Source organism: Siniperca chuatsi, linkage group LG5, assembly GCF_020085105.1.
Source record: "Siniperca chuatsi isolate FFG_IHB_CAS linkage group LG5, ASM2008510v1, whole genome shotgun sequence".
Taxonomy (NCBI): domain Eukaryota; kingdom Metazoa; phylum Chordata; class Actinopteri; order Centrarchiformes; family Sinipercidae; genus Siniperca; species Siniperca chuatsi.
In genome coordinates, this window is record NC_058046.1 from 349,318 (window position 1) to 372,500 (window position 23,183).

General features: G+C 49.9%; 2 protein-coding genes across 5 annotated transcripts in view; both read left to right on the plus strand.

Annotated features, from left to right (window-relative positions):
- Positions 1 to 15,258, plus strand: part of fhip2b (FHF complex subunit HOOK interacting protein 2B) — a 17,246-nt gene extending 1,988 nt beyond the window's left edge. The window contains exons 2-18 of one of the 2 annotated variants that reach the window (XM_044195779.1): positions 602 to 680; positions 805 to 891; positions 1,878 to 1,961; positions 2,071 to 2,175; positions 2,574 to 2,693; positions 3,336 to 3,515; positions 5,772 to 5,971; positions 7,423 to 7,540; positions 7,652 to 7,731; positions 7,939 to 8,095; positions 8,403 to 8,563; positions 9,947 to 10,108; positions 10,556 to 10,646; positions 12,032 to 12,181; positions 12,281 to 12,421; positions 12,591 to 12,691; positions 14,006 to 15,258. In XM_044195779.1, coding sequence (XP_044051714.1) covers positions 805 to 891; positions 1,878 to 1,961; positions 2,071 to 2,175; positions 2,574 to 2,693; positions 3,336 to 3,515; positions 5,772 to 5,971; positions 7,423 to 7,540; positions 7,652 to 7,731; positions 7,939 to 8,095; positions 8,403 to 8,563; positions 9,947 to 10,108; positions 10,556 to 10,646; positions 12,032 to 12,181; positions 12,281 to 12,421; positions 12,591 to 12,691; positions 14,006 to 14,108 — 2,040 coding nt within the window. In that variant the 5' untranslated portion in view covers positions 602 to 680 and the 3' untranslated portion in view covers positions 14,109 to 15,258. The remainder of the gene's footprint in view (positions 1 to 601; positions 681 to 804; positions 892 to 1,877; positions 1,962 to 2,070; positions 2,176 to 2,573; positions 2,694 to 3,335; positions 3,516 to 5,771; positions 5,972 to 7,422; positions 7,541 to 7,651; positions 7,732 to 7,938; positions 8,096 to 8,402; positions 8,564 to 9,946; positions 10,109 to 10,555; positions 10,647 to 12,031; positions 12,182 to 12,280; positions 12,422 to 12,590; positions 12,692 to 14,005) is intronic. The other variant, XM_044195780.1, reaches the window with a different exon arrangement.
- Positions 15,259 to 22,374: 7,116 nt separating this feature from the next.
- LOC122875994 (dynamin-1-like) overlaps positions 22,375 to 23,183 on the plus strand; it is a 33,248-nt gene continuing 32,439 nt past the window's right edge. For 2 of the 3 annotated variants that reach the window (XM_044195765.1, XM_044195764.1), the window contains exon 1: positions 22,376 to 22,876. In XM_044195765.1, the coding sequence (XP_044051700.1) occupies positions 22,716 to 22,876 (161 nt within the window). In that variant the 5' untranslated portion in view covers positions 22,376 to 22,715. Of the gene's footprint in view, positions 22,877 to 23,183 lie in introns of all 3 variants that reach the window. The other variant, XM_044195766.1, reaches the window with a different exon arrangement.

The following is a 23,183-nucleotide window of genomic DNA, read 5'->3' on the forward strand; positions in this document are numbered from 1 at the left end:
GTCCAGAGAAGCTAATACTGGAGAGATCTGATCTCTTTTCCTGGTTCTTGTCAGTACACATGCCGCAGCATTCTGGATCAACTGGAGAGTCTTAAGGGACTTATTCAGGCAATATTCAAATAAAGAGAAACTGTTTATGGTTTTAAAGTTTCTGTTTAAATTCACAAATGAATTAATCTCCAGCCTGTCTCTCTCTCTGTCTGTCTCTCTCTCTGTCTCTCTGTCTCTCTCTGTCTGTCTCTCTCTCTCTCTCTCTCTCTCTCTGTCTCTCTGCCTGTCTGTCTCTCTCTGTCTGTCTCTCTCTCTGTCTCTCTCTCTCTCTCTCTCTGTCTCTCTCTCTCTCTCTCTCTCTCTCTCTCTGTCTCTCTCTCTGTCTGTCTCTCTCTCTGTCTGTCTCTCTCTCTCTGTCTCTCTCTCTCTCTCTCTCTCTCTCTCTCTCTCTCTCTCTCTCTCTCTCTCTCTCTCTCTGTCTCTCTCTCTCTCTCTCTCTCTCTCTCTGTCTCTCTGCCTGTCTGTCTCTCTGCCTGTCTGTCTCTCTCTCTCTCTCTCTCTCTCTCTCTGTCTCTCTGCCTGTCTGTCTCTCTGCCTGTCTGTCTCTCAGAGGGAGCCTACAGTGGATCTGTTGGACTCCTTTGTTGATCACTGGAAATCAATAACTAACTACTACATCGAGACGACAGGTGAGGAGCTGCTTTAACCTGCAGACACACTGTTACCTGTTAGAACCAGCCAATCAGATTCACCTGCTCTGTGTGTGTGTGTGTGTGTGTGTGTGTGTGTGTGTGTGTGTGTGTGTGTGTGTAGATGATCAGTCGTCCTGTCAGACAGACAGAGATCCCCTGGCGTCTCAGACAGATGTTGGACATCCTGGTGTATGAGGAGAAACAACAGGTAACACACACACCTGAACTCACACACACACCTGAACATGTGACAAAACATTTGTGTGTGTATTCACCTTTAAACTGTAGTTCTGTCGCGTTGTTGCGCTCCCGTCGTCTGTTCTGCATCTCGTCCTGCAGTGACGTCCCCGTCGTCTGTTCTGCATCTCGTCCCGCAGTGACGTCCCCGTCGTCTGTTCTGCATCTCGTCCCGCAGTGACGTCCCCGTCGTCTGTTCTGCATCTCGCCCCCAGTGCGTCCCGTGACGTTCTGCATCTCGTCCCGCAGTGACGTTCTGCCTGTTCTGCATCTCGCCCCGCAGTGATGTCCCGCCGTCTGTTCTGCATCTGCGTCTGCATGACGTCCCGTCCTGCCTGTTCTGCATCTGACGTGACGTCCCGTGTCTGTTCTGCATCTCGTCCCGCAGTGACGTCCCCGTCGTCTGTTCTGCATCTCGTCCTGCAGTGACGTCCCTGTCGTCTGACTGTTACGAATGTAAACCAGTCTCGCAGCCTGTGACGTTATCTTTGTTGAAATCAGGTTTGGGTTTCTTTAATAAGTCGGCCGAACCGATAGAAACAGGCACGAACTCGTTCTGACGGAGTGCAGCCCGGCTCCCACCGAGCAGCCCCGTCATCGATTCGAGTTTCTGTGAAACCCTGAAACAGACGGGGTTTCATGTGGACGGACTCGGATCAGATCGGACTTTACTGATCTGCGGTTCCAGCAGCAGAGACGCACTGAAGACACAAATCAAATATTACTCAAGAAGCAGAGATGATATAAAAGGTCGAGGTTTATTTAAACGATCACACACAGAAGAACTAAAGTAGCTAAAACGTTACAAACAATAAAACCAACTCCAAAGAAACAGACGATAGTGTTGAACCATCAGATGGATAAGGTGAGTTTATCAGTTGATGTACTGATCGATGTACTGATTGATGTACTGATTGATGTATTGATCGATGTATTGATTGATGTATTGATATGCAGGGTGTGGAGCAGACTGGCTCTTGTGTCGAGTATCTGCTGCAGCACAAACTGTTGGAGACTCTGTGCACTCTGGGGAAAGCTCAGGTACCAACAGGCTCTGATACAAGATGATTCTACTCTGTCTTTATTTTACACATGTTTACACCTCCTCCTTTCTCCTCCACCTCCCCCTTTCTCCCCCTCTCCTCCTCAGTATCCTCCAGGTATGGTGCAGCAGGTCTTGCTGTTCTTCTCTAAGTTGTTGTCTCAAATGCAGAAGCCTCTCCTGGAGCTGGTCAGCGTCTACAGACCTGTTCAGGTAAACGCACCTGGACCTGGCGTCTCTGTACAGTTTGAAACAGAAGAACATTTACAGTGAAGCAGAGATGTTTGTTCGCCGAAACCCGACCTCCACAGTCTGGATGTCACTGTGAGCTTCTGATTTAAATCACCAAACGCCATCAGACGTCATCAGAAGAAACGCATGATTTAATCTGAAACACATGATGCTGTAACCGCGGAAAGAGTCAAATCAGGTCACCGTGTTATAATGAGGCTTTAGTGCCTCCCTCAGTCTGTTGAAGCATGATATCGGTATACAGAAGCACGATGCTCGGGGTCTCCACATCGCCCACCGCCTCTGCTGTTAGTCATGTGACTCCACTATCACTGTTCTGACGATCTCCCTGTCTGACATCACCTCTGCTCCGCCCCTAGAAGCTGATTCGTCTCTGTGCACTTCCTGGTTCCCACACTGAGAAGGAGGAAGCTCAGTTCCTATTGGTTGTCTGCTCCAGAGTCAAACAGGATCCGCACACGCTCAGATACGTCTTAGAGGTAAACAACAGCTTCACTAACCTTACTGTCACCCAGGTCCGTTACCTACACGTCTTAACAAGTCTCACTGCCTGAACTAAGAACCGTCAGACCGCCTTCAATGACCTAACCAGCTTCACTAGCTGCACAAGGCATGCTGGGTAGATTTCTGTCCAACTTGATCCCGGCTCGCTCTGACATCATAAAAACATAAACAACGATGATCTCACGAGATCAAGCTGCTCGGCACTGACTGCAGGACCGCAGTGCATGATGGGAAACGCCTGGCGGCTCTCCTCTGCTGTCAGATGTCGGATCAACAACGTGACGTTTTATAGAATATATTCAGCTGATATTACAGATGGGTCTCATACACTTCATACAATCTGTGATAGTTCTACTCTACAATATGAATATTGCTTATTTAATTGTTTAAGTAACACGAAGCGACACAAAACGTTTGAGATGAGGATTCTTACAATAACGTGATGTTGAACCCTAGCAGTCTGAATATCTGACTGATCAATAATACAAACTATTCTATTGGAGTACAAGCTGAATACATTTTATTAAATATGGATCTGATCTAGCAGGAAGTGAGTTTCTGTGACTTCCTGTAAACTGTCCTTCTGACTGCAGCTTTGTGTTTCTCAATGTTTTCAGATTCTGGACCAACCAGCAGCCAGGACACCAGCGTCTGACCAATCACAGCTCTGCACACAAGGCTCCAGTTACAGCACAGAGCCACAACTGCCCTCCAGCCAATCAGATTCATCTACTAGCAGCCCGGTCCAATCAGAGTCTGGTCTGCTGTCGGCTCTGCTGCAGCTCACCAAGAGTCAGGTCAGTTAACTGGTTACCAACGACTAACCAGTACAGCTCACTGATACATGAATCACATCTTTATTTAGTCAGTGATTGTTTCCAATCATAACAAACCAATAATCAATAATTGTTACGGTTAATGTAAAGGACGTGAGAACAGATCCTTAAAAAGTCTAATGACTTCCTGCAGTAATCGGATTTAACTCAGCTGAGAGTCCGAACATCAGTTACATAAACATCTGAGACCTCGTCAATAACTAGAAGCAATATAATGTGAATGTAGTGAGAGAATCAATAAAGTAAATAGACGAGAAATTCACCATTATTCAACTATAATAAGATACACAGGATTTCTTTATATATCATGTTGTTGTGGTTGTTGTTGTGGTTGTTGTCGTGTTGTTGTTGTTGTGGTCGTGTTGTTGTTGTTGTTGTGGTCGTGTTGTTGTTGTGTTGTTGTTGTTGTCGTGTTGTTGTGGTCATGTTGTTGTTGTGGTCGTGTTGTTATGGTCGTGTTGTTGTTGTCATGTTGTTGTTGTTGTTGTCATGTTGTGGTCATGTTGTTGTTGTTATGGTCGTGTTGTTGTTGTCATGTTGTTGTTGTTGTGGTCATGTTGTCGTGTTGTTGTCATGTTGTCGTGTTGTTGTTGTGGTCGTGTCGTTGTTGTGTTGTTGTTGTGGTCGTGTTGTTGTTGTGGTCGTGTTGTTGTTGTCATGTTGTTGTTGTTGTCGTGTTGTTGTGGTCGTGTTGTTGTTGTATTGTTGTTGTGGTCGTGTTGTTGTGTTGTGGTCGTGTTGTTGTATTGTTGTTGTGGTCGTGTTGTTGTTGTGTTGTATTGTTGTTGTGGTCGTGTTGTTGTTGTGTTGTGTTGTGGTCGTGTTGTTGTTGTATTGTTGTTGTGGTCGTGTTGTATTGTTGTTGTGGTCGTGTTGTTGTCATGTTGTTGTTGTATTGTTGTTGTGGTCGTGTTGTATTGTTGTTGTGGTCGTGTTGTATTGTTGTTGTGGTCGTGTTGTGGTCGTGTTGTTGTTGTCGTGTTGTGGTCGTGTTGTTGTGGTCGTGTTGTTGTCATGTTGTTGTGTTGTGGTCGTGTTGTTGTTGTTGTTGTTGTGGTCGTGTTGTTGTGGTTGTTGTTGTCGCGTTGTTGTTGTTGTTGTCGTTGTTGTTGTTGTTGTTGTTGTTGTGTGTGTTTGTTGTGGTTGTTGTTGTTGTTGTTGTGGTCGTGTTGTTGTTGTTGTGGTCGTGTTGTTGTTGTTGTGGTCGTGTTGTTGTGTTGTGGTCGTCGTGTTGTTGTTGTTGTGTTGTGTGTTGTTGTTGTTGTTGTTGTTGTGGTCGTGTTGTTGTTGTTGTTGTGGTGCGTTGTTGTTGTTGTTGTTGTTGTCGCGTTGTGGTTGTTGTTGTCGCGTTGTGGTTGTTGTTGTCGCGTTGTTGTTGTTGTTGTCGCATTGTTGTTGTTGTTGTTGTGGTTGTTGTTGTTGTGGTCGTGTTGTTGTTGTTGTGGTCGTGTTGTTGTTGTGGTCGTGTTGTTGTTGTTGTGGTCGTGTTGTTGTTGTTGTGGTTGTTGTTGTGGTCGTGTTGTTGTGGTTGTTGTTGTGGTCGTGTTGTTGTTGTGGTTGTTGTTGTGGTCGTGTTGTTGTTGTTGTTGTGGTCGTGTTGTTGTGGTTGTTGTTGTGGTCGTGTTGTTGTTGTGGTTGTTGTTGTGGTTGTTGTTGTGGTCGTGTTGTTGTTGTTGTGGTCGTGTTGTTGTCATGTTGTTGTGGTCGTGTTGTTGTCATGTTGTTGTTGTCGTGTTGTGGTCGTGTTGTATTGTTGTTGTGGTCGTGTTGTTGTCATGTTGTTGTTGTATTGTTGTTGTGGTCGTGTTGTTGTTGTTGTGGTCGTGTTGTTGTTGTATTGTTGTTGTGGTCGTGTTGTTGTCATGTTGTTGTTGTTGTGTTGTGGTCGTGTTGTATTGTTGTTGTGGTCGTGTTGTTGTTGTTGTGGTCGTGTTGTTGTTGTTGTGGTCATGTTGTTGTTGTTGTGGTCATGTTGTTGTTGTATTGTTGTTGTGGTCGTGTTGTTGTTGTTGTGGTCGTGTTGTTGTTGTTGTTGTTGTTGTTGTGGTCATGTTGTTGTTGTATTGTTGTTGTGGTCGTGTTGTTGTCATGTTGTTGTTGTTGTATTGTTGTTGTGGTCGTGTTGTTGTCATGTTGTTGTGGTCGTGTTGTTGTCATGTTGTTGTTGTTGTGTTGTGGTCGTAGTGTTTGATCGCGGTCCACTGTGTGTCCCCACAGAGGAGTTCAGTGTGTCTGAAGGCCTACGAGAGCCTCCTGCTGCTGTCTGGTCTCCAGTCTGGATCTTCAGGGGAGATTCTGTGTTCTCAGACCCAACTGGGAGAGCTGCTGGCTGGGAGGCTGCTGGAGCTTTACTCCCTGCTGCCTCTGGAGAGTCTGGATCCCGGAGAGGTGCAGAGCTGGCCGCATACACCGTGGAGGTAAACGACAAAGTGAACACACACTAAACACATACACACACCCAGCACACTCAACAAGTACTGAAACATAAGGAAATAAATGTAGTTCACTCAGTTTATCGTATCAGGCCCTGAATAATATTCCTATCACATCCGTACAGCGATTGTTGGTGTGTCCTAACGTCCGAGGTGACGTCTTCAGATATCTGTTGTCTAATAGTCAGTTCAGTTCACCGAGATACAGAACAGAGAAAAGCAGAAAACATCTGAGAACTTTTGACATATTTGCTTGAAAAATGATTGAAACGATTAATCGATTATTAAAATAGTTGCAGGTTATTTTTATTTTCGTATATGATGTGATAGAAATATTAAGCAAAGCTTAAAGTGATAAACTGAGTGAGGCCTAAGGCCAGACATGGTCCGGATGTCTAAAACATCAAGACAAGTGGTCCTGTTCCCTGGGAAGACCGGATGGAGGAGGCCTACGAGAGGAAGAGAGCCAAGTATGAGGACCTGGTTGGCGAGTGGCGGAAGCAGGGAAGGCGGGCGCTGCAGAGGCTTTGCTGGCCAGTCGAGCTCCTTGGCATCACAGGACTGCACAGAGGCTGCAGAGAAGGCATCCAGGTGCTTATGGATCCAGATCTGTGGATTACACAGGCCACTTGGACACAAGCTAGAGCCTGGTCAACCCTGGCTGGGTCGCCTGATGGGCGAGGGTGTATGATTGTTGAAAGACCCGAAACGCCCGATGACCCCAAGTTACATCGCTGATGATGTGTCGTAAGATGTATGTAACAGCTAGTGAACTACTTGTTGATAGTGTTTCCAGCCCGTATACAGTCTACATGTTTTGTGCAGGTCTACTCAGTAATAATAATAATAATAATAATTAATATTGTCAGTAGTATATTATAATAATAATAATAAAAAGTGTATGCAGCACTTTTAAAAACAAAGTTACAAAGTGCTTCACATGGTTGAACCAGGATTAAAACATTTCAGGAGGCAAATAAAATCACACAAATGGAACATAATAATAATAATAATAATAATAATAATAATAATGATGATGATGATGAAACAGATAATTGTGTGCTAACAGCTTAGCCGTGCTAAGCTTTTAAAAAAAAGATTAGTTTTGAGATGTGTTCAAAAGATTCTGCAGCCTCAGATAAAAACACACCTGCTGCCTTCATGACACAGAAACACATCAGTAATCAATAATCAATAGCTAATGTCACGTGAAAACCACAGTCAGATCCGTCTGCAGCCAGGCACACAGGTGCAGCTCACCTGTTTGTACACCACCACTGTGAGCATCATTAATGGCGGTAACCATGGTAACTTCAGCATGAGGTGTTTGTTTCCTGTCATGTGACAGCCAGCAGAGGGCGTGTCATGACGGCGGTACTGCAGTAGTAGTATGAGTGTGTACTGATGATAACTGCAGTACTCATTTCTGTTCTCAGTTCTCAGTTCTCTCGCCGCAGCTCTGATCTCAGGTCAGAGTCTGCTGCTTCTGATCACATGACCAACTTCTTCTCCTGGTTTGACTTCCTGGATCACCTGATGAGAGAAGCACCTGAGGTACACACACACACACACCTACACACTGATTATACTACTGATAGTACTGCCGATACTACTGTCAGCTTTCTCTCACCTGCGTGGTTAGTCACCTGACTGTGTGTGTGTTAGCAGGTGTTAGCAGTGAAGCTAGCTCAGTGCGTTCATCAGCTCTGGTTGCTGGATGTTGTTCAGCCTCAGCTGCAGCACACGTGAGTCTACACATCTCAGTCTCAGCTGGTTTCATGTTAAACTGGATTATCTGTTTACTTACTGCACATTTAAACTGAAGTCAAACCGGTTTCACCACAAACACAGATTCTTCTTATATCATTATTATTATTATTATTATTATTATTATTATTATTAGATGTGATGCTGTCCTGTCTCTGATGTGCAGGTGTGTTTGTGTGGTTCAGGTGTGAGCAGGTGGTGCTGGTCTCCACCTCCCTCCTCTGTGCTGCTGTCAGACTCGTCCAGTCCTCCTCTCTGCTGGATCAGCTGGTTCACTTCCTGCTGAGGTCACACACACTGACACACCTGCTGCTGCAGCGCTGCGACCACATCTCTGACCAGGTGAGTCCAGCTACAGGAGCCCTGCAGGGACAAACACACTGCAGCTAACCTGTCTGCGGTAGATCAAGTCCAGTCCAGCTGAAGGTCATGAGCTCCACCTGGTTTAAAGGGGACGTCCAGTTGACGATGTTACATTTAACCTGTAGTGGAAGCAGAAACAATGGAAATAAAACAGGACCTAAGATGGAGCCCTGTGGGACTCCACGAGAGAGAGACGGGGCAGAGAGTGAATAAAGGTGATCAATCATAAATGATACTGATTCATGTTGCCTCACAAACCAGTCTATGTTTGTCTCGCTGTCCTCAGATCAGCATGGCGTCTCTGTCTCTGGTGGAGGAGTTACTACAGAAGCCTCACAGGGACATTTTGGACGTCCTGGTGTTGAGTTTCCTGCAGAGTCGTAGTTACCTGTCTCCACCTGCTGCAGGACAGGACGATAGACACGCCGAGACCGACGAGGAGAGCGAGTGAGTCAATCCCACTACGTGACATCACTACAGGACGTGACATCACTACATGACATCACTGTTCAAGATTCAGTTAATTTACAAATGAAATCATATTTCTCAGTGCTCCTAACAGCAGTGCGTCTCTCAGATGATTAAATACGTTAGTGACGGTGTTGTACTGGACTGCGTTATGTTCAGAGGGGTTCCTAATATTCTGACCACCTCATGGATGTAAAGGACAAACAAATAGAAACACCTTCAGTACAACAACACCGTTAACAATAATAAACATACAGTATTTCACCTTCTGAAAGCTGGAGGGACTTCTACATATAAATGAACGTCCGTTACATTCGCGCTCTTGTTGCCAAACGAGTTCACACGGGGCTCATTAACCCTGTCACCGCCACCGTATTTCGCAGTAAACAGAGTTTTTAAATCTGGTGTCTGTGGCGCACTGGTAATGATGCGTTTTACACCAACCATTCAATGATTGGTTCGCCAGACGGGAAGCAGGGAGCCAACCAGAGCCATGAGAGAGCTCCGCGATCCGCCACTGCTGTAAAAAAAAACAAAAAACAAAGGTCCATTTGTTGTGTATATGTTGAAACTGCACGGCTCTGGAGCGACCGCAGGCTGCAGCAGCTAGCAGTAAAACCGAAGAAGCGTCCGAGAAAAGTGTCTGATGCTCCAGATAAAAGACTGTAGGCTGAGAAGCTATTAGACTTACTCTACCTGAGTAACGGACTGCGGTCTTGGAACAGTGGAAACGCCAGGGCCGGCCTCACTGCAGGCGTACATCATCAGCGTTTGTGTAATTACTCTCACTGCCAGAAGGGGGAGACAAAAGTTCTGCACTCCGGCTTCTAATTGGTAACGAGGTTTGTGGAGCCACCTGCAGGTTTTATATGATCACTGCATGTTTTACAGACGACAGCAGAAAGACTTCAGGCAGCTTTAAACACAGTGTTTTGGGGAGCGACAGACTGAGGTCGGTATAAGATGGAGGAGCAGGTCACTCCCCGAATTACTGTGACACCTGTGTTCATTTCTCTCGCAGAGTTTGGTTCAGATCTTTGGTTTTGTTTGTCGTGTTCGGACTCCGCGATCTTTCTGTGTGTTACGGCCGAGATACACGACAGACTACACGTTGGTCCCCGACCAATCGTAGCTCTTTAACAACGTGATGTCATCGCAAACAAGAATGTAAACAAACATGGCGTCCGATGCGGTGTGTTTGATTCTGGCTGTCTTGTGTTCAGAACACGACTGCGAGCTTTCCTCTGTGTCACAGCGCTCTGCGCTCCTATTGGCCGACGACACGAACGCGTTGTGGAATTCGTCGTACTGAAGCAGATGGACACTAATATTATATATAATAAACATGTTTGTGTGTTTCAGTGATCTGGAGGAGGACCCGTTCTTCTTCTCTGGCGGCTTGTTGTCAGACAGTCAGCTGCTCCCTCTTCCTCCTCCTCCTCCTCCCACTCTGTCCTCCTCTTCCTCCTCTGCTCCTCCTCCTCCTCCCTCTGGACTGGAATCAGCTGCTGATGTCGTCAACAGGTAACACACGCACACACCTGTCTGACCCCGCCCACACCTGTCTGACCCCGCCCACATCACTAACCCCCCTTGTTTGTAGTTTTATTTTTCGCCGCTGGTTTGAGCCAATCGCACGTCGTCGTCGTGTTGCATCAGAGCTGAAGCATCGAGTCTGTGTCTCAGTGATGAAGCTTTTTACAGTTTGATGTTAATCAGTGTTTATTTATCACTTTTATTCTTTGCATTGGAACACAAACCTCAACACTTCCACTCAAGGTCCTCTTACTGAAGGTCATGTTTCACATGGTCTTCAGCTGTAGAGCTCAACGTGGAGTTTTTTCTGTTTTTTGGGGATTTCAGACTGACGTGTGTGTGTGTGTGTGTGTGTGTGTGTGTGTGCGTGCGTCTGTGTGTGTGCGTGTGTGTGCGTGTGTGTGTGTGTGTGTGTGTGTGTGTGTGTGTGCGTAGTTTCCTGTGTTTAGTTCCTGTTCAGGTTCGATCAGCTCACCTGCTGCAGGAGGGAGGATACGAGTCGTACGTCCACGACGCTCACACGCTGGTCAGAACACACACACACACACACACACACACACACACACACACGTGTTTGTATCGCTATACTTGTCAGGACCCGCATTAACATAATGTATTGCTTGGCCACTAACTGAAACCAGGACTTTGACGTCAGAAGCACGAGGACGTGACGTGTGAAGCAGAACAGCTGCACAGATTTGTTAAATCAGATTAAAGTTTAGTTCAGCTGAACGTTTCCGACACACATCCGGAGCGACTCTGTTGTTAACAGGAAGAGGAAGTTGTGATGGCGGTCGTCTGACTGTAGAGAAGAACGGAGGAAAGATTAAATGTGTTTCTCTGATCCACAACCTGAATAAAAACCACTGTGATCGTTTACATTCGGAAGGAGTCTGTTTACTCCCTGCTTGTCTTCACACTTTTCACACACCTTTTGTTCTGAAACCAGTTTAACTTCTTACCCTAAACTGAACCCAAACCTGGTTCTAAACTGAACCCTAAAACCAGGTCCCTGCTCTTCGCATGTGGTTTAACTAATCCAGGCTAGCTCGCTGTAATCAGGCTGAAATAATCCTGTGTGTTCTCATCTAATCTGGTTCTTTGAAAGCAGTTTGAGGATTGATTTGTTAATCCTGAACAGTGCGCTTTTATTTTGAAATAAAGGCAAACTGAGTAGAGAGTTGAAACGTGATGAGCACTCATTTGATTGGCTGAGAGTGTTAATGTGTTCAGACTGCTGGTGTGTGATTGGTGGAGACTTTTCAGTGATAATCATCAATAATCATAAAAAAAGCAGCTTAAAACAAACAAGTTCTGAATTTAATTTAATACGTTTCAACGTTCAAATGACAGATTTCCATTTTAATGTCAAACGAAATGTTCTTTTAGTTGAGTTTTTGTCTTTTTGCTCCGTTTCTCAAAATACATTTGGTTATTTTTTTGGTGGACAAACTTTTATTTGGTTGTATATTTGATCACAGTTGTCGGACTCGCGGGACGAAGGCTGTGCGTTAACGGTAACGCTTCGCTCTGAAAATGGTTTCTGATCACAGCGATTGAACAAGCCGCACGTTCTCATCTCAAAGTCCGACAGGAGACGCTTGTATCTGAAATGACTTCCTGTTGGAGGTTCACAGTAAAAACGTCTTGGTCCGGATCCAGCGGACTGTCAACAAGCTGCGTTTCTGCAGGTTCGGGTTTAAGGACTTGTTGCTATGACAACAGTTCCGGATATATTTCAGACAGCTTCGGACTCGTGTCGAGTCGTCGACATCGTAACGTGATAACTCGTTGATCCTCGTACGAAGAGCTGGTCTGAGCCCTGTGCGAGGCCCAGACTGACTGACAAAGACAGACGTGTACTCACGGTAGTCTTCCTCTCCCCCTCCTCCTCCTCCTCCTCCTCCTCAGGTGACAGAGTGTCAGTCTCTCTCTCAGTCGTGGGATTGGCCGCTCGGTCTTCCTCCTCCCACCTCCTCCTCCTCAGGTGAGGCGGAGGAGTTCTTCGAAGGTCACCTGCTGAAAGTTTTGTTCGACCGACTGGGACGCGTCCTGGAGCAGGTAGACACGCCTGTCCGTCCTGTGTGATGACTCGGGACTCACCTGTACACCTGTCTCAGGTGCATTATGGGTCTCATTGATGACCTTGTGTGTTTTCAGCCGTACGAGTTGAACCTGCAGTTGACTGCAGTTCTGTCCAGACTGTCGGCCTTCAACCACCCACTGCTGCACGAATACCTGCTCAACCCCTACGTACACCTGTCTCACTGCTCCAGGTCGCTCTTCTCTGTCCTCATCAGGGTAAGACAGACATGTACCTGTCTCACTGCTCCAGGTCAGAGCAGTCCGATATCAGCCTGTCTGTGTCTTTTATTGTAAAACGCTCTGTGACGTCCAATCTAGAAAAGTATATAAATTAAATTGAGTTACCTGTCTCAGGTATTTATCACTCTGCCTGTCTGTGTCTCAGTTGATGGGAGAGTTGATGCAGAGGATCCAGCAGGTTTCCAACCTGACAGACAGACTGTTGAATGCCAGGAGACACCTGCTGGGACTGAACCACAACACTGGGTAACTACCTGTCTGTCTGTCTGTCGTACCTGGTGTCTGTGGCCGTGTGCGGTATCTGCTTGCTGGTTGGCTGGCTCATCAAGTCCATTTGGAAATCTGACCTCATTGGAGGAAGCAGGTTGATTTACTCGTATCACCAGTTAGCAGCTAACTTTCCTTTCTACTCGCGGCTCCAGCTCCGCAGCCCCAAACCGTAACGTAGACCTCCGGTTTTATGCTGTTTTAGTCGACTTTAACTAAATTATTATCACCTTGGTCACGCCAATCACATGCTAATCAGGCACTTAACAGTGATGACGTAGATGCAGCCAGAGAACAATAGGCCTGATTACTGATTACTGGGCCATCTTGAAACTATTAGGTCAGTTTCAGGTGAAACTAGCTATTAACAGATACTCAGGTAGACTCCTCCCTGAGGGCGGGGCTTATGCAACTCAGATTAGCTTAAATTTCCAGTTCCCGTCCAATTTTTTCACAATTGAGAATGACTTCCGGATGGGAGCCGAAACGTCTTGATTCTGAAAACAGTGTCCAGATGACTACGACTGAAACCTTTTCTACGATAGAACACTCCTGGACGAATGAGGGACTACACCGTCTTAACTAAATTAAAGTTATTCGAAGCTGCTAGCTAACTGCTAGCTACCTGTTCACAGTCTGGAGCAACTCCGCTGTGAAGAGCACAAGACGACGTTACATAAGCACCGTTACTCAAACAGGGACTGTTTCTTTTCTGTGGCGACAAACAGCCGTCCAGTGACTGTTACTCTGCAGCCGGAGCTCAGCTAACACTTTCACAACAGCGCCGCTGGTTACCCACAAGGCCACCTTCCTTAAAGGGGGAGGCTCGGCCGGTAACACAGGTGCAGGTCGGCTGTGGGTGAGCTAACTGCTAACCAGAGGTGGAAGAAGTAGTCAGGTCCGTTACTTAAGCAAAAGTACTAACACCAACTTTAAAATACAGTAAAAGTCCTGCAGTCAAACCTCACTGCAGTAAAAGTATAAAAGTATAATCAGCTAAAGTTACTTAAAGTCGTCCCTGTGCAGTAAAACGCTTCCTGTCAGTGTTTATTATATCTGATGTTTCAGGTTCAGCTCATTTTAACTGCTTTATATCCTGTTGGGCAGTTTAACCTGCAGCAATGCATCATGGTCTATAAGGTCATCACGTGTCTGCACTATTTGAGACTTACCTGCTGAAATAATGATGTAATGATCAGGTGAAGACAGACAGGTGGTCCCGGCAGGTAACCTGCTGTCTGACCTCCACCTGGTGTGCAGTTGACCTGTGTTGACCTGTGGATGTGTCCTCAGGCTGGAGCACCTGACCCTGCTGAGAGGACTCATCATCCTTGAGGAGTTCTGTAAGGAGCTTGCTGCCATCGCCTTCGTCAAACTGCCCCTGGACCAGAACTAACACACCTGGACCACCTGGGACAGGTACACATTTAGGTACGCCTGGTACATGTGATCTCCGCCCTGAGGACACTGACAGGTACAGCTGAGACAGATCCACCCGAGTAACTGGGGACAGGTACGCCTGTATGGACCGGGTTCAGCTGTCCACCTGGACTCTCAGAACCTGTTGATCATCTTCAGTCGTTCCACCTGAAGATTTGTAACCTTTTGACGTTAGTTGAGAACCTGATTGAAGCCCGTGTGAGCTGCAGCTGCAGTGTTTCCGAGGCGACCCTGAACGTCTCAGCGTCTCTGCCTTAATGAACCGTCTCACTTCGTCCCGATTCTACAGTCTGACATAAAACTGCTTCATCATCATCATCAGTCAGTGACATCAGAGCCTGCACCCGCACGCCAGTTTAGTTGTTTATTACAGTTTCAGAGTTCACTATAATTCAGATTTATTAATTAATTCAGAATTAATGAATTAATGAATAAATGTATAAAGATCAGCCGGACCTGGACTCAGGTGGAGGATAAACTGCGGTGAGAGCAGAGAGACGAACGGTGGGGGTTTAAAGATGATTCCAGGGAACTGATTGGATAATAATTGAGGGGTGGAGCCACACAGTGATGATGAAACAGAACTTAAAGGACAGGTTGACAGTTTTTAACGCTTTAAGCATCACTCGCATACGAACACATATCCTGCTCATAATCACTGGCAGAGGACCGGACCACAGTCCTGAAGTTCATCTGGAGTTCAGCACATCGAGTTTCAGACTGCTGGACTAAATGTCTTTGTTTCTCTGAGCTGCAGTGGACGATGAGCTCGGACTGCTTCGTGTTAACTTCACACTGTGGATTCTCTACACGGTCCGTACGAACAGGAGGCAAGACCTGCAGGAGGTCTGATACCGAGACCTGGTCTGGGGGTGCTTTTCATTACGCTAACGTGTCTCCTGGCTTCCTTTCCTCGCGTCCTCGCTCCTCCCAGCGAAGATGTGCGAGAGAGACGCGATGACGGAGCAGCTGTGTCACCTGCAGCAGCAGCTGCAGCAGCAGCTGTGTCACCTGCAGCAGCAGTGTCACCTGCAGCAGCAGCTGCAGCAGCAGCTGTGTCACCTGCAGCAGCAGTGTCACCTGCAGCAGCAGCTGCAGCAGCAGCTGTGTCACCTGCAGCAGCAGCTGTGTCACCTGCAGCAGCAGCTGTGTCACCTGCAGCAGCAGCTGTGTCACCTGCAGCAGCTGCAGCAGCTGTGTCACCTGCAGCAGCAGCTGTGTCACGTGCGCAGCAGCTGTGTCACCTGCAGCAGCAGCTGCAGCAGCAGCTGTGTCACGTGCGCAGCAGCTGTGTCACCTGCAGCAGCTCTGTCACCTGCGCAGCAGCTGTGTAGCAGCAGCTGTGTCACCTGTCAGACCGACTGGTCCGAATGTCTTATTTAAGAACCGTTTCACACCTTTACAGCAGAGCTATTCAATTAGAAATTCAGCTGGGCCGGATTTTAAATCCAGGAAGTGTAGACGGGCCAGACATCTTCAGCCTGTTTAAAACCTGTTTTTAGTTTTTGGTAATGACACATTTTAAACAAATGCAAATGAATGTAATAAAGAATAGCGGGCGTTTGCAGATGGCGGTAAAATAAACAAATACTTGCCGGTCGAGGCAGCGTTAAACTGACGTTTCAGGGTTGACAGACATGTTGTCAGTAGAGCACTTCCTGTTTGTGACTGCCGACAGCCAGATGTCGAGAAGCTGCTCAGCTGGTCGGAGCTGGTGAACGATGTGATTGGCGGCGGCGCTACGTCCGTAAACATCCTGCCCGATCGGTGCTGCGCATGTAGAGGAAGCGAGACGGCTGACTCGTTAGCTGCTTCCATTCACTTTAAATGTAGTTTACTCATTTTGTCCTACATCAGGGTGGTGTAGGCTGGGCCGCTCGGAGGCCGCCGCCGCTGAGCAGGCCGCCGCCGCTGAGCAGGCCGCCGCCGCGTACGTAATTTAACACAGCTGATTATCAGTAATATTATTACTGTGGCTGATTTTAATCATTTAATCCTTTTAAATCTTGTAATTCCCGTACGGGTCAGTGCTACTTGTTGTTTTCACTCGGGCTGTTTCTCTACTCGCCTCCCCGTCTCCTCAGGAACGCCACGACGTGTCGCCTCAACAGGTAAACGATCCTTTTAAAGTGTCCGATTTGTCGCACACCAGGAGACGGCCGTTACATCGCAGCTCACCACGTGACTGTCTGTACACACGGAGGTGCGGCATCTTTACGTCATGCCACCCGATGAAAGACTTCGGCGTAGGACACCTGCGTTTCCTCGCTCCTCCAGGTGCATTGAACCCTCAGGAGGGAGGGGGGAGGAGGGGGCGAGGGGGAAGCAGAAGTTAGCGTAATGAAAAGCAGCCGTGACGTCGCTGCAGCTCCGGGTCACGTGATGCTGACGCGTTGACCTCTGACCTTTCACCGTCAGGTCGCCTGTTGCCACTAATGTTTCAGTGTTTTGCAGCTGTTGTGAGGACCGAGTGGAGTTTTCTGTTTATTGAACTGTTTGATCCCGAAGATGAACGAATGACTGTGACCTCGCTGATGATGTCATGATGTCCCATTTGTTCATGTCAATAAAAACTGAAACAGACGATCAATCAAACTTTATTAGTACCGCTCCTTTTGTACAGGTCGACAGCAGAAATGTAAACAGTGAAACTGTGTGAAAATATATTTATATACAGTTTATATAGAGAGAGTTTAAAGTGTGAAAACATGAAATAATAAAATGGATAAAGGACAATAAAAACAAAGAGAAACTTTTTAAAAAGAAATAAAAACCTGACGGGTTTTGGATCTTTGGAAACTTTGAGAATTTAAATAAAGTTCTGAGGTTTGAATCGAAGAGTCTGAATACGTTTCTCATTGTGTTTCATGTTTATGTTTAAATATGACTTTTCACTTTGTGGAAATAAATGTAGAGACTAATCCGTCTGTTTAAAGTCTGTATTGTTTTATTGAATTCTTCATCAGTTGAAACTGAACTTGTTCGTCTCGTTTTCAAACCAGATGTGATTTTTTTTTTAAACCTGTGAGTTTTATTTAAAGCGGCTGCAGTTTAACTGGCCGCCGTCGCTTTAATGCTGACGCCTCTACACGACCTGCGTAAGCACAGATTATTCTTCAGGCCGGTCAGCGGTTTACGGCGCGGAGCGGCCGATACTGAGGCCGGCAGTCTGTCGCGGCGCTGGAAACACGCCGTTTAATAAACGAGTTCAAGTGAGCAGAGTTCGCCGCGGTGAGTGATGTCATCGAAAGTTAAACAGAAAGTTACATTAACGTTCATTTGGACCCTTTTGTTCGAAACATCGAGAGGAAAATACAGAGCGCCTCCTGCAGCTGACCTCTGACCTCCGACCCCACAGGTCGCCTCCCTGACCTCTGACCTCACAGGTCGCCTCCCTACAGCTGACCTCCGACCCCACAGGTCGCCTCCCTGACCTCTGACCCCACAGGTCGCCTCCCTGACCTCTGACCTCTGACCCCACAGGTCGCCTCCCTACAGCTGACCTCCGACCCCACAGGTCGCCTCCCTACAGCTGACCTCTGACCCCACAGGTCGCCTCCCTACAGCTGACCTCCGACCCCACAGGTCGCCTCTCTGACCTCTGACCCCACAGGTCGCCTCTCTGACCTCTGACCTCCGACCCCACAGGTCGCCTCTCTGACCTCTGACCTCCGACCCCACAGGTCGCCTCCCTGACCTCTGACCCCACAGGTCGCCTCTCTGACCTCTGACCCCACAGGTCGCCTCCCTACAGCTGACCTCCGACCCCACAGGTCGCCTCCCTGACCTCTGACCTCACAGGTCGCCTCCCTGACCTCCGACCCCACAGGTCGCCTCCCTACAGCTGACCTCCGACCCCACAGGTCGCCTCTCTGACCTCTGACCTCCGACCCCACAGGTCGCCTCCTGACCTCTGACCCCACAGGTCGCCTCCTGACCTCTGACCCCACAGGTCGCCTCTCTGACCTCTGACCCCACAGGTCGCCTCCCTACAGCTGACCTCCGACCCCACAGGTCGCCTCTCTGACCTCTGACCCCACAGGTCGCCTCTCTGACCTCTGACCTCCGACCCCACAGGTCGCCTCTCTGACCTCTGACCTCCGACCCCACAGGTCGCCTCCCTGACCTCTGACCCCACAGGTCGCCTCTCTGACCTCTGACCCCACAGGTCGCCTCTCTGACCTCTGACCCCACAGGTCGCCTCCCTACAGCTGACCTCCGACCCCACAGGTCGCCTCCTGACCTCTGACCTCACAGGTCGCCTCCTGACCTCCGACCCCACAGGTCGCCTCCTACAGCTGACCTCCGACCCCACAGGTCGCCTCTCTGACCTCTGACCTCCGACCCCACAGGTCGCCTCCTGACCTCTGACCCCACAGGTCGCCTCCTGACCTCTGACCCCACAGGTCGCCTCTCTGACCTCTGACCCCACAGGTCGCCTCCCCTACAGCTGACCTCCGACCCCACAGGTCGCCTCTCTGACCTCTGACCCCACAGGTCGCCTCTCTGACCTCTGACCCCACAGGTCGCCTCCCTACAGCTGACCTCCGACCCCACAGGTCGCCTCTCTGACCTCTGACCCCACAGGTCGCCTCTCTGACCTCTGACCCCACAGGTCGCCTCCCTACAGCTGACCTCCGACCCCACAGGTCGCCTCCTGACCTCTGACCTCACAGGTCGCCTCCCTGACCTCTGACCTCACAGGTCGCCTCCCTGACCTCTGACCCCACAGGTCGCCTCCCTACAGCTGACCTCCGACCCCACAGGTCGCCTCCCTACAGCTGACCTCCGACCCCACAGGTCGCCTCCCTACAGCTGACCTCTGACCCCACAGGTCGCCTCCCTGACCTCTGACCTCACAGGTCGCCTCCTGACCTCCGACCCCACAGGTCGCCTCCTGACCTCTGACCCCACAGGTCGCCTCCCCTACAGCTGACCTCACAGGTCGCCTCCTGACCTCTGACCCCACAGGTCGCCTCCTGACCTCTGACCCCACAGGTCGCCTCTCTGACCTCTGACCCCACAGGTCGCCTCCCTACAGCTGACCTCCGACCCCACAGGTCGCCTCTCTGACCTCTGACCCCACAGGTCGCCTCTCTGACCTCCGACCCCACAGGTCGCCTCCTGACCTCTGACCTCACAGGTCGCCTCCTGACCTCTGACCCCACAGGTCGCCTCCTGACCTCTGACCCCACAGGTCGCCTCCCTACAGCTGACCTCTGACCCCACAGGTCGCCTCCCTACAGCTGACCTCCGACCCCACAGGTCGCCTCCCTACAGCTGACCTCTGACCCCACAGGTCGCCTCCTGACCTCTGACCTCACAGGTCGCCTCCCTGACCTCCGACCCCACAGGTCGCCTCCCTGACCTCTGACCCCACAGGTCGCCTCTCTGACCTCCGACCCCACAGAGTGCCTCCTGCTGCTGACCTCTGACCCCACAGGTCACCTCCCTACAGCTGACCTCCGACCCCACAGGTCGCCTCTCTGACCTCTGACCTCCGACCCCACAGAGTGCCTCCTGCTGCTGACCTCCGACCCCACAGGTCACCTCCCTACAGCTGACCTCCGACCCCACAGGTCGCCTCTCTGACCTCTGACCCCACAGGTCGCCTCTCTGACCTCTGACCCCACAGGTCGCCTCCCTTACAGCTGACCTCCGACCCCACAGGTCGCCTCTCTGACCTCTGACCCCACAGGTCGCCTCTCTGACCTCTGACCCCACAGGTCGCCTCCCTACAGCTGACCTCCGACCCCACAGGTCGCCTCCTGACCTCTGACCTCACAGGTCGCCTCCTGACCTCTGACCTCACAGGTCGCCTCCTGACCTCTGACCCCACAGGTCGCCTCCCTACAGCTGACCTCCGACCCCACAGGTCGCCTCCCCTACAGCTGACCTCCGACCCCACAGGTCGCCTCCCCTACAGCTGACCTCTGACCCCACAGGTCGCCTCCCCTGACCTCTGACCTCACAGGTCGCCTCCTGACCTCCGACCCCACAGGTCGCCTCCTGACCTCTGACCCCACAGGTCGCCTCCCTACAGCTGACCTCACAGGTCGCCTCCCTGACCTCTGACCCCACAGGTCGCCTCCCTGACCTCTGACCCCACAGGTCGCCTCTCTGACCTCTGACCCCACAGGTCGCCTCCCTACAGCTGACCTCCGACCCCACAGGTCGCCTCTCTGACCTCTGACCCCACAGGTCGCCTCTCTGACCTCCGACCCCACAGGTCGCCTCCCTGACCTCTGACCTCACAGGTCGCCTCCCTGACCTCTGACCCCACAGGTCGCCTCCTGACCTCTGACCCCACAGGTCGCCTCCCTACAGCTGACCTCTGACCCCACAGGTCGCCTCCCTACAGCTGACCTCCGACCCCACAGGTCGCCTCCCTACAGCTGACCTCTGACCCCACAGGTCGCCTCCCTGACCTCTGACCTCACAGGTCGCCTCCCTGACCTCCGACCCCACAGGTCGCCTCCCTGACCTCTGACCCCACAGGTCGCCTCTCTGACCTCCGACCCCACAGAGTGCCTCCTGCTGCTGACCTCTGACCCCACAGGTCACCTCCCTACAGCTGACCTCCGACCCCACAGGTCGCCTCTCTGACCTCTGACCTCCGACCCCACAGAGTGCCTCCTGCTGCTGACCTCCGACCCCACAGGTCACCTCCCTACAGCTGACCTCCGACCCCACAGGTCGCCTCTCTGACCTCTGACCTCCGACCCCACAGAGTGCCTCCTGCTGCTGACCTCTGACCCCACAGGTCGCCTCCCTACAGCTGACCTCCGACCCCACAGGTCGCCTCTCTGACCTCTGACCTCCGACCCCACAGAGTGCCTCCTGCTGCTGACCTCTGACCCCACAGGTCACCTCCCTACAGCTGACCTCCGACCCCACAGGTCGCCTCTCTGACCTCTGACCTCCGACCCCACAGAGTGCCTCCTGCTGCTGACCTCTGACCCCACAGGTCACCTCCCTACACCTGACCTCCGACCCCACAGAGTGCCTCCTGCTGCTGACCTCCGACCCCACAGGTCGCCTCCCTACAGCTGACCTCCGACCCCACAGGTCACCTCCCTACAGCTGACCTCCGACCCCACAGGTCGCCTCCCTGACCTCTGACCCCACAGGTCGCAGGACCTCGGTCTGATCAGATACACAACTTTAAGATGGACGAGTTTTATTTCTTCTGCCGCAGAAGCACTGGATGTGTATATTTACTGTGTTTGTGTACGTGTGTGAGTGTGTACGTGTGTGTGTGTGTGTGTGTGTGTGTGTGTGTGATTGTACATGAGTGTGTGTGTGTGTGTGTGTGTGTGTGTGTGTGTGAGATCCAGTGTTGGATTGTAACGACACAATAAAGTCGTCTTTATTCAGTTTCTTCATTTCAGCTCGAAGTCGAGATCGAACATTAAAAACTGTTGAACCAGTTTCACTTCAATTAAACTACTAACGACTGAATGTGAGACAGCTGATTCTGACTGATTTGTTTGATTGATTTGTTTCTGACTGATTTGTTTGATTGATTTGTTTCTGACTGATTTGTTTGATTGATTTGTTTCTCTTGCTGAGCTTCTGGTCAACAGTTTACAAGTCTGTAAATTGGAAATTACAGTAGATTCTATCGGACCTGAACGCAGCACGAGCTGATCGATGATTGGCTCTCATTAACGACAGGTGATATGTGATTGGCATCGCTGAGTCTGTCACTAATCAATAAATGGTTTATTCATGTCTTTATCATAAATATTGTAAATACACACCGGAAGTCAGGTCTACCTTTCACAATAAGGTGTCATTTCCCGCTTCATGACGTCACACAAACCAACAGAAAGAGTCCGTTTTCTAAAATATTTTGACTCAAACAGGAACCGACTGATGTTCAGGACCAACAGCAGCGAGCAGGTGAGGAAGTGATGCGCACACACAATAAGGACTGCCACATATTAAAAGAATATATATATATATATATATGTTAGAATATATTGTTCATCAGCTCGTTTCATACAAAGTGCGTTACATGAAAACAGCAGAAAAGCATTCAAACAGTTAATTTTCTGAATTCAGTCCAAACCTGAAAATAAAACGTCTCTTTATTAAAGTGGTCGGTTCCAGTTAAACGGTAATAATCGGCTCGAGGTGACGCGATCTGCGTTTATTATGGATTTATTTCTAATTTGCATTTCTGCAAACGGTGCTGGCGGTCCCGGGCTTTTATTTTGAAGGTCCGGACCGGACGTGTGCGGGGTGTTGCGGGCTGGTCCTCCCTGCAGAGGAGGAGAGAGGAGCTGAAGGTCACAGCTGGAGGATCAGCATCGGTATTAATATCTGATTGATTATCGATCCACCGATCCGATTCGTCAGCTGCACGAGGAGGAGAGCGCCATGACGTGAGACAGGAGGACGGAGCGACAGACGGATCAGCTGCTGCATCCCTGCCTGTCTCACTGCTGCCTGCCTGTCTGACTGATTCTCCACCAGCAGCCTCCAGCTTCTCCACCTGTCTGTCTCTCTCCACCCGTCTCTCCGCCTGTCTGTCTGTCTCTCCGCCCGTCTCTCCGCCATGGGGAACCGGGGGATGGAGGAGCTCATCCCGCTGGTGAACCAGCTCCAGGACGCCTTCGCCTCCATCGGCCAGAACTCGAGCCTCGACCTGCCGCAGATCGCGGTGGTGGGCGGGCAGAGCGCCGGGAAGAGCTCCGTGCTGGAGAACTTCGTGGGCAAGTGAGTCTGTCTCCCTGCCTGTCTCCCTGTCTGTCTGTCTCCCTGCCTGTCTGTCTCCCTGCCTGTCTGTCTCCCTGCCTGTCTCCCTGTCTGTCTGTCTGTCTGTCTGTCTCCCTGTCTGTCTATCTCCCTGTCTGTCTGTCTCCCTGTCTGTCTATCTGCCTGCCTGCCTGTCTGTCTGTCTCCCTGTCTGTCTGTCTGCCTGTCTGTCTGCCTATCTGCCTGTCTGTCTGCCTATCTGTCTGTCTGTCTGCCTGCCTACCTGCCTGTCTGTCTGTCTGTCTGTCTCCCTGTCTGTCTGCCTGCC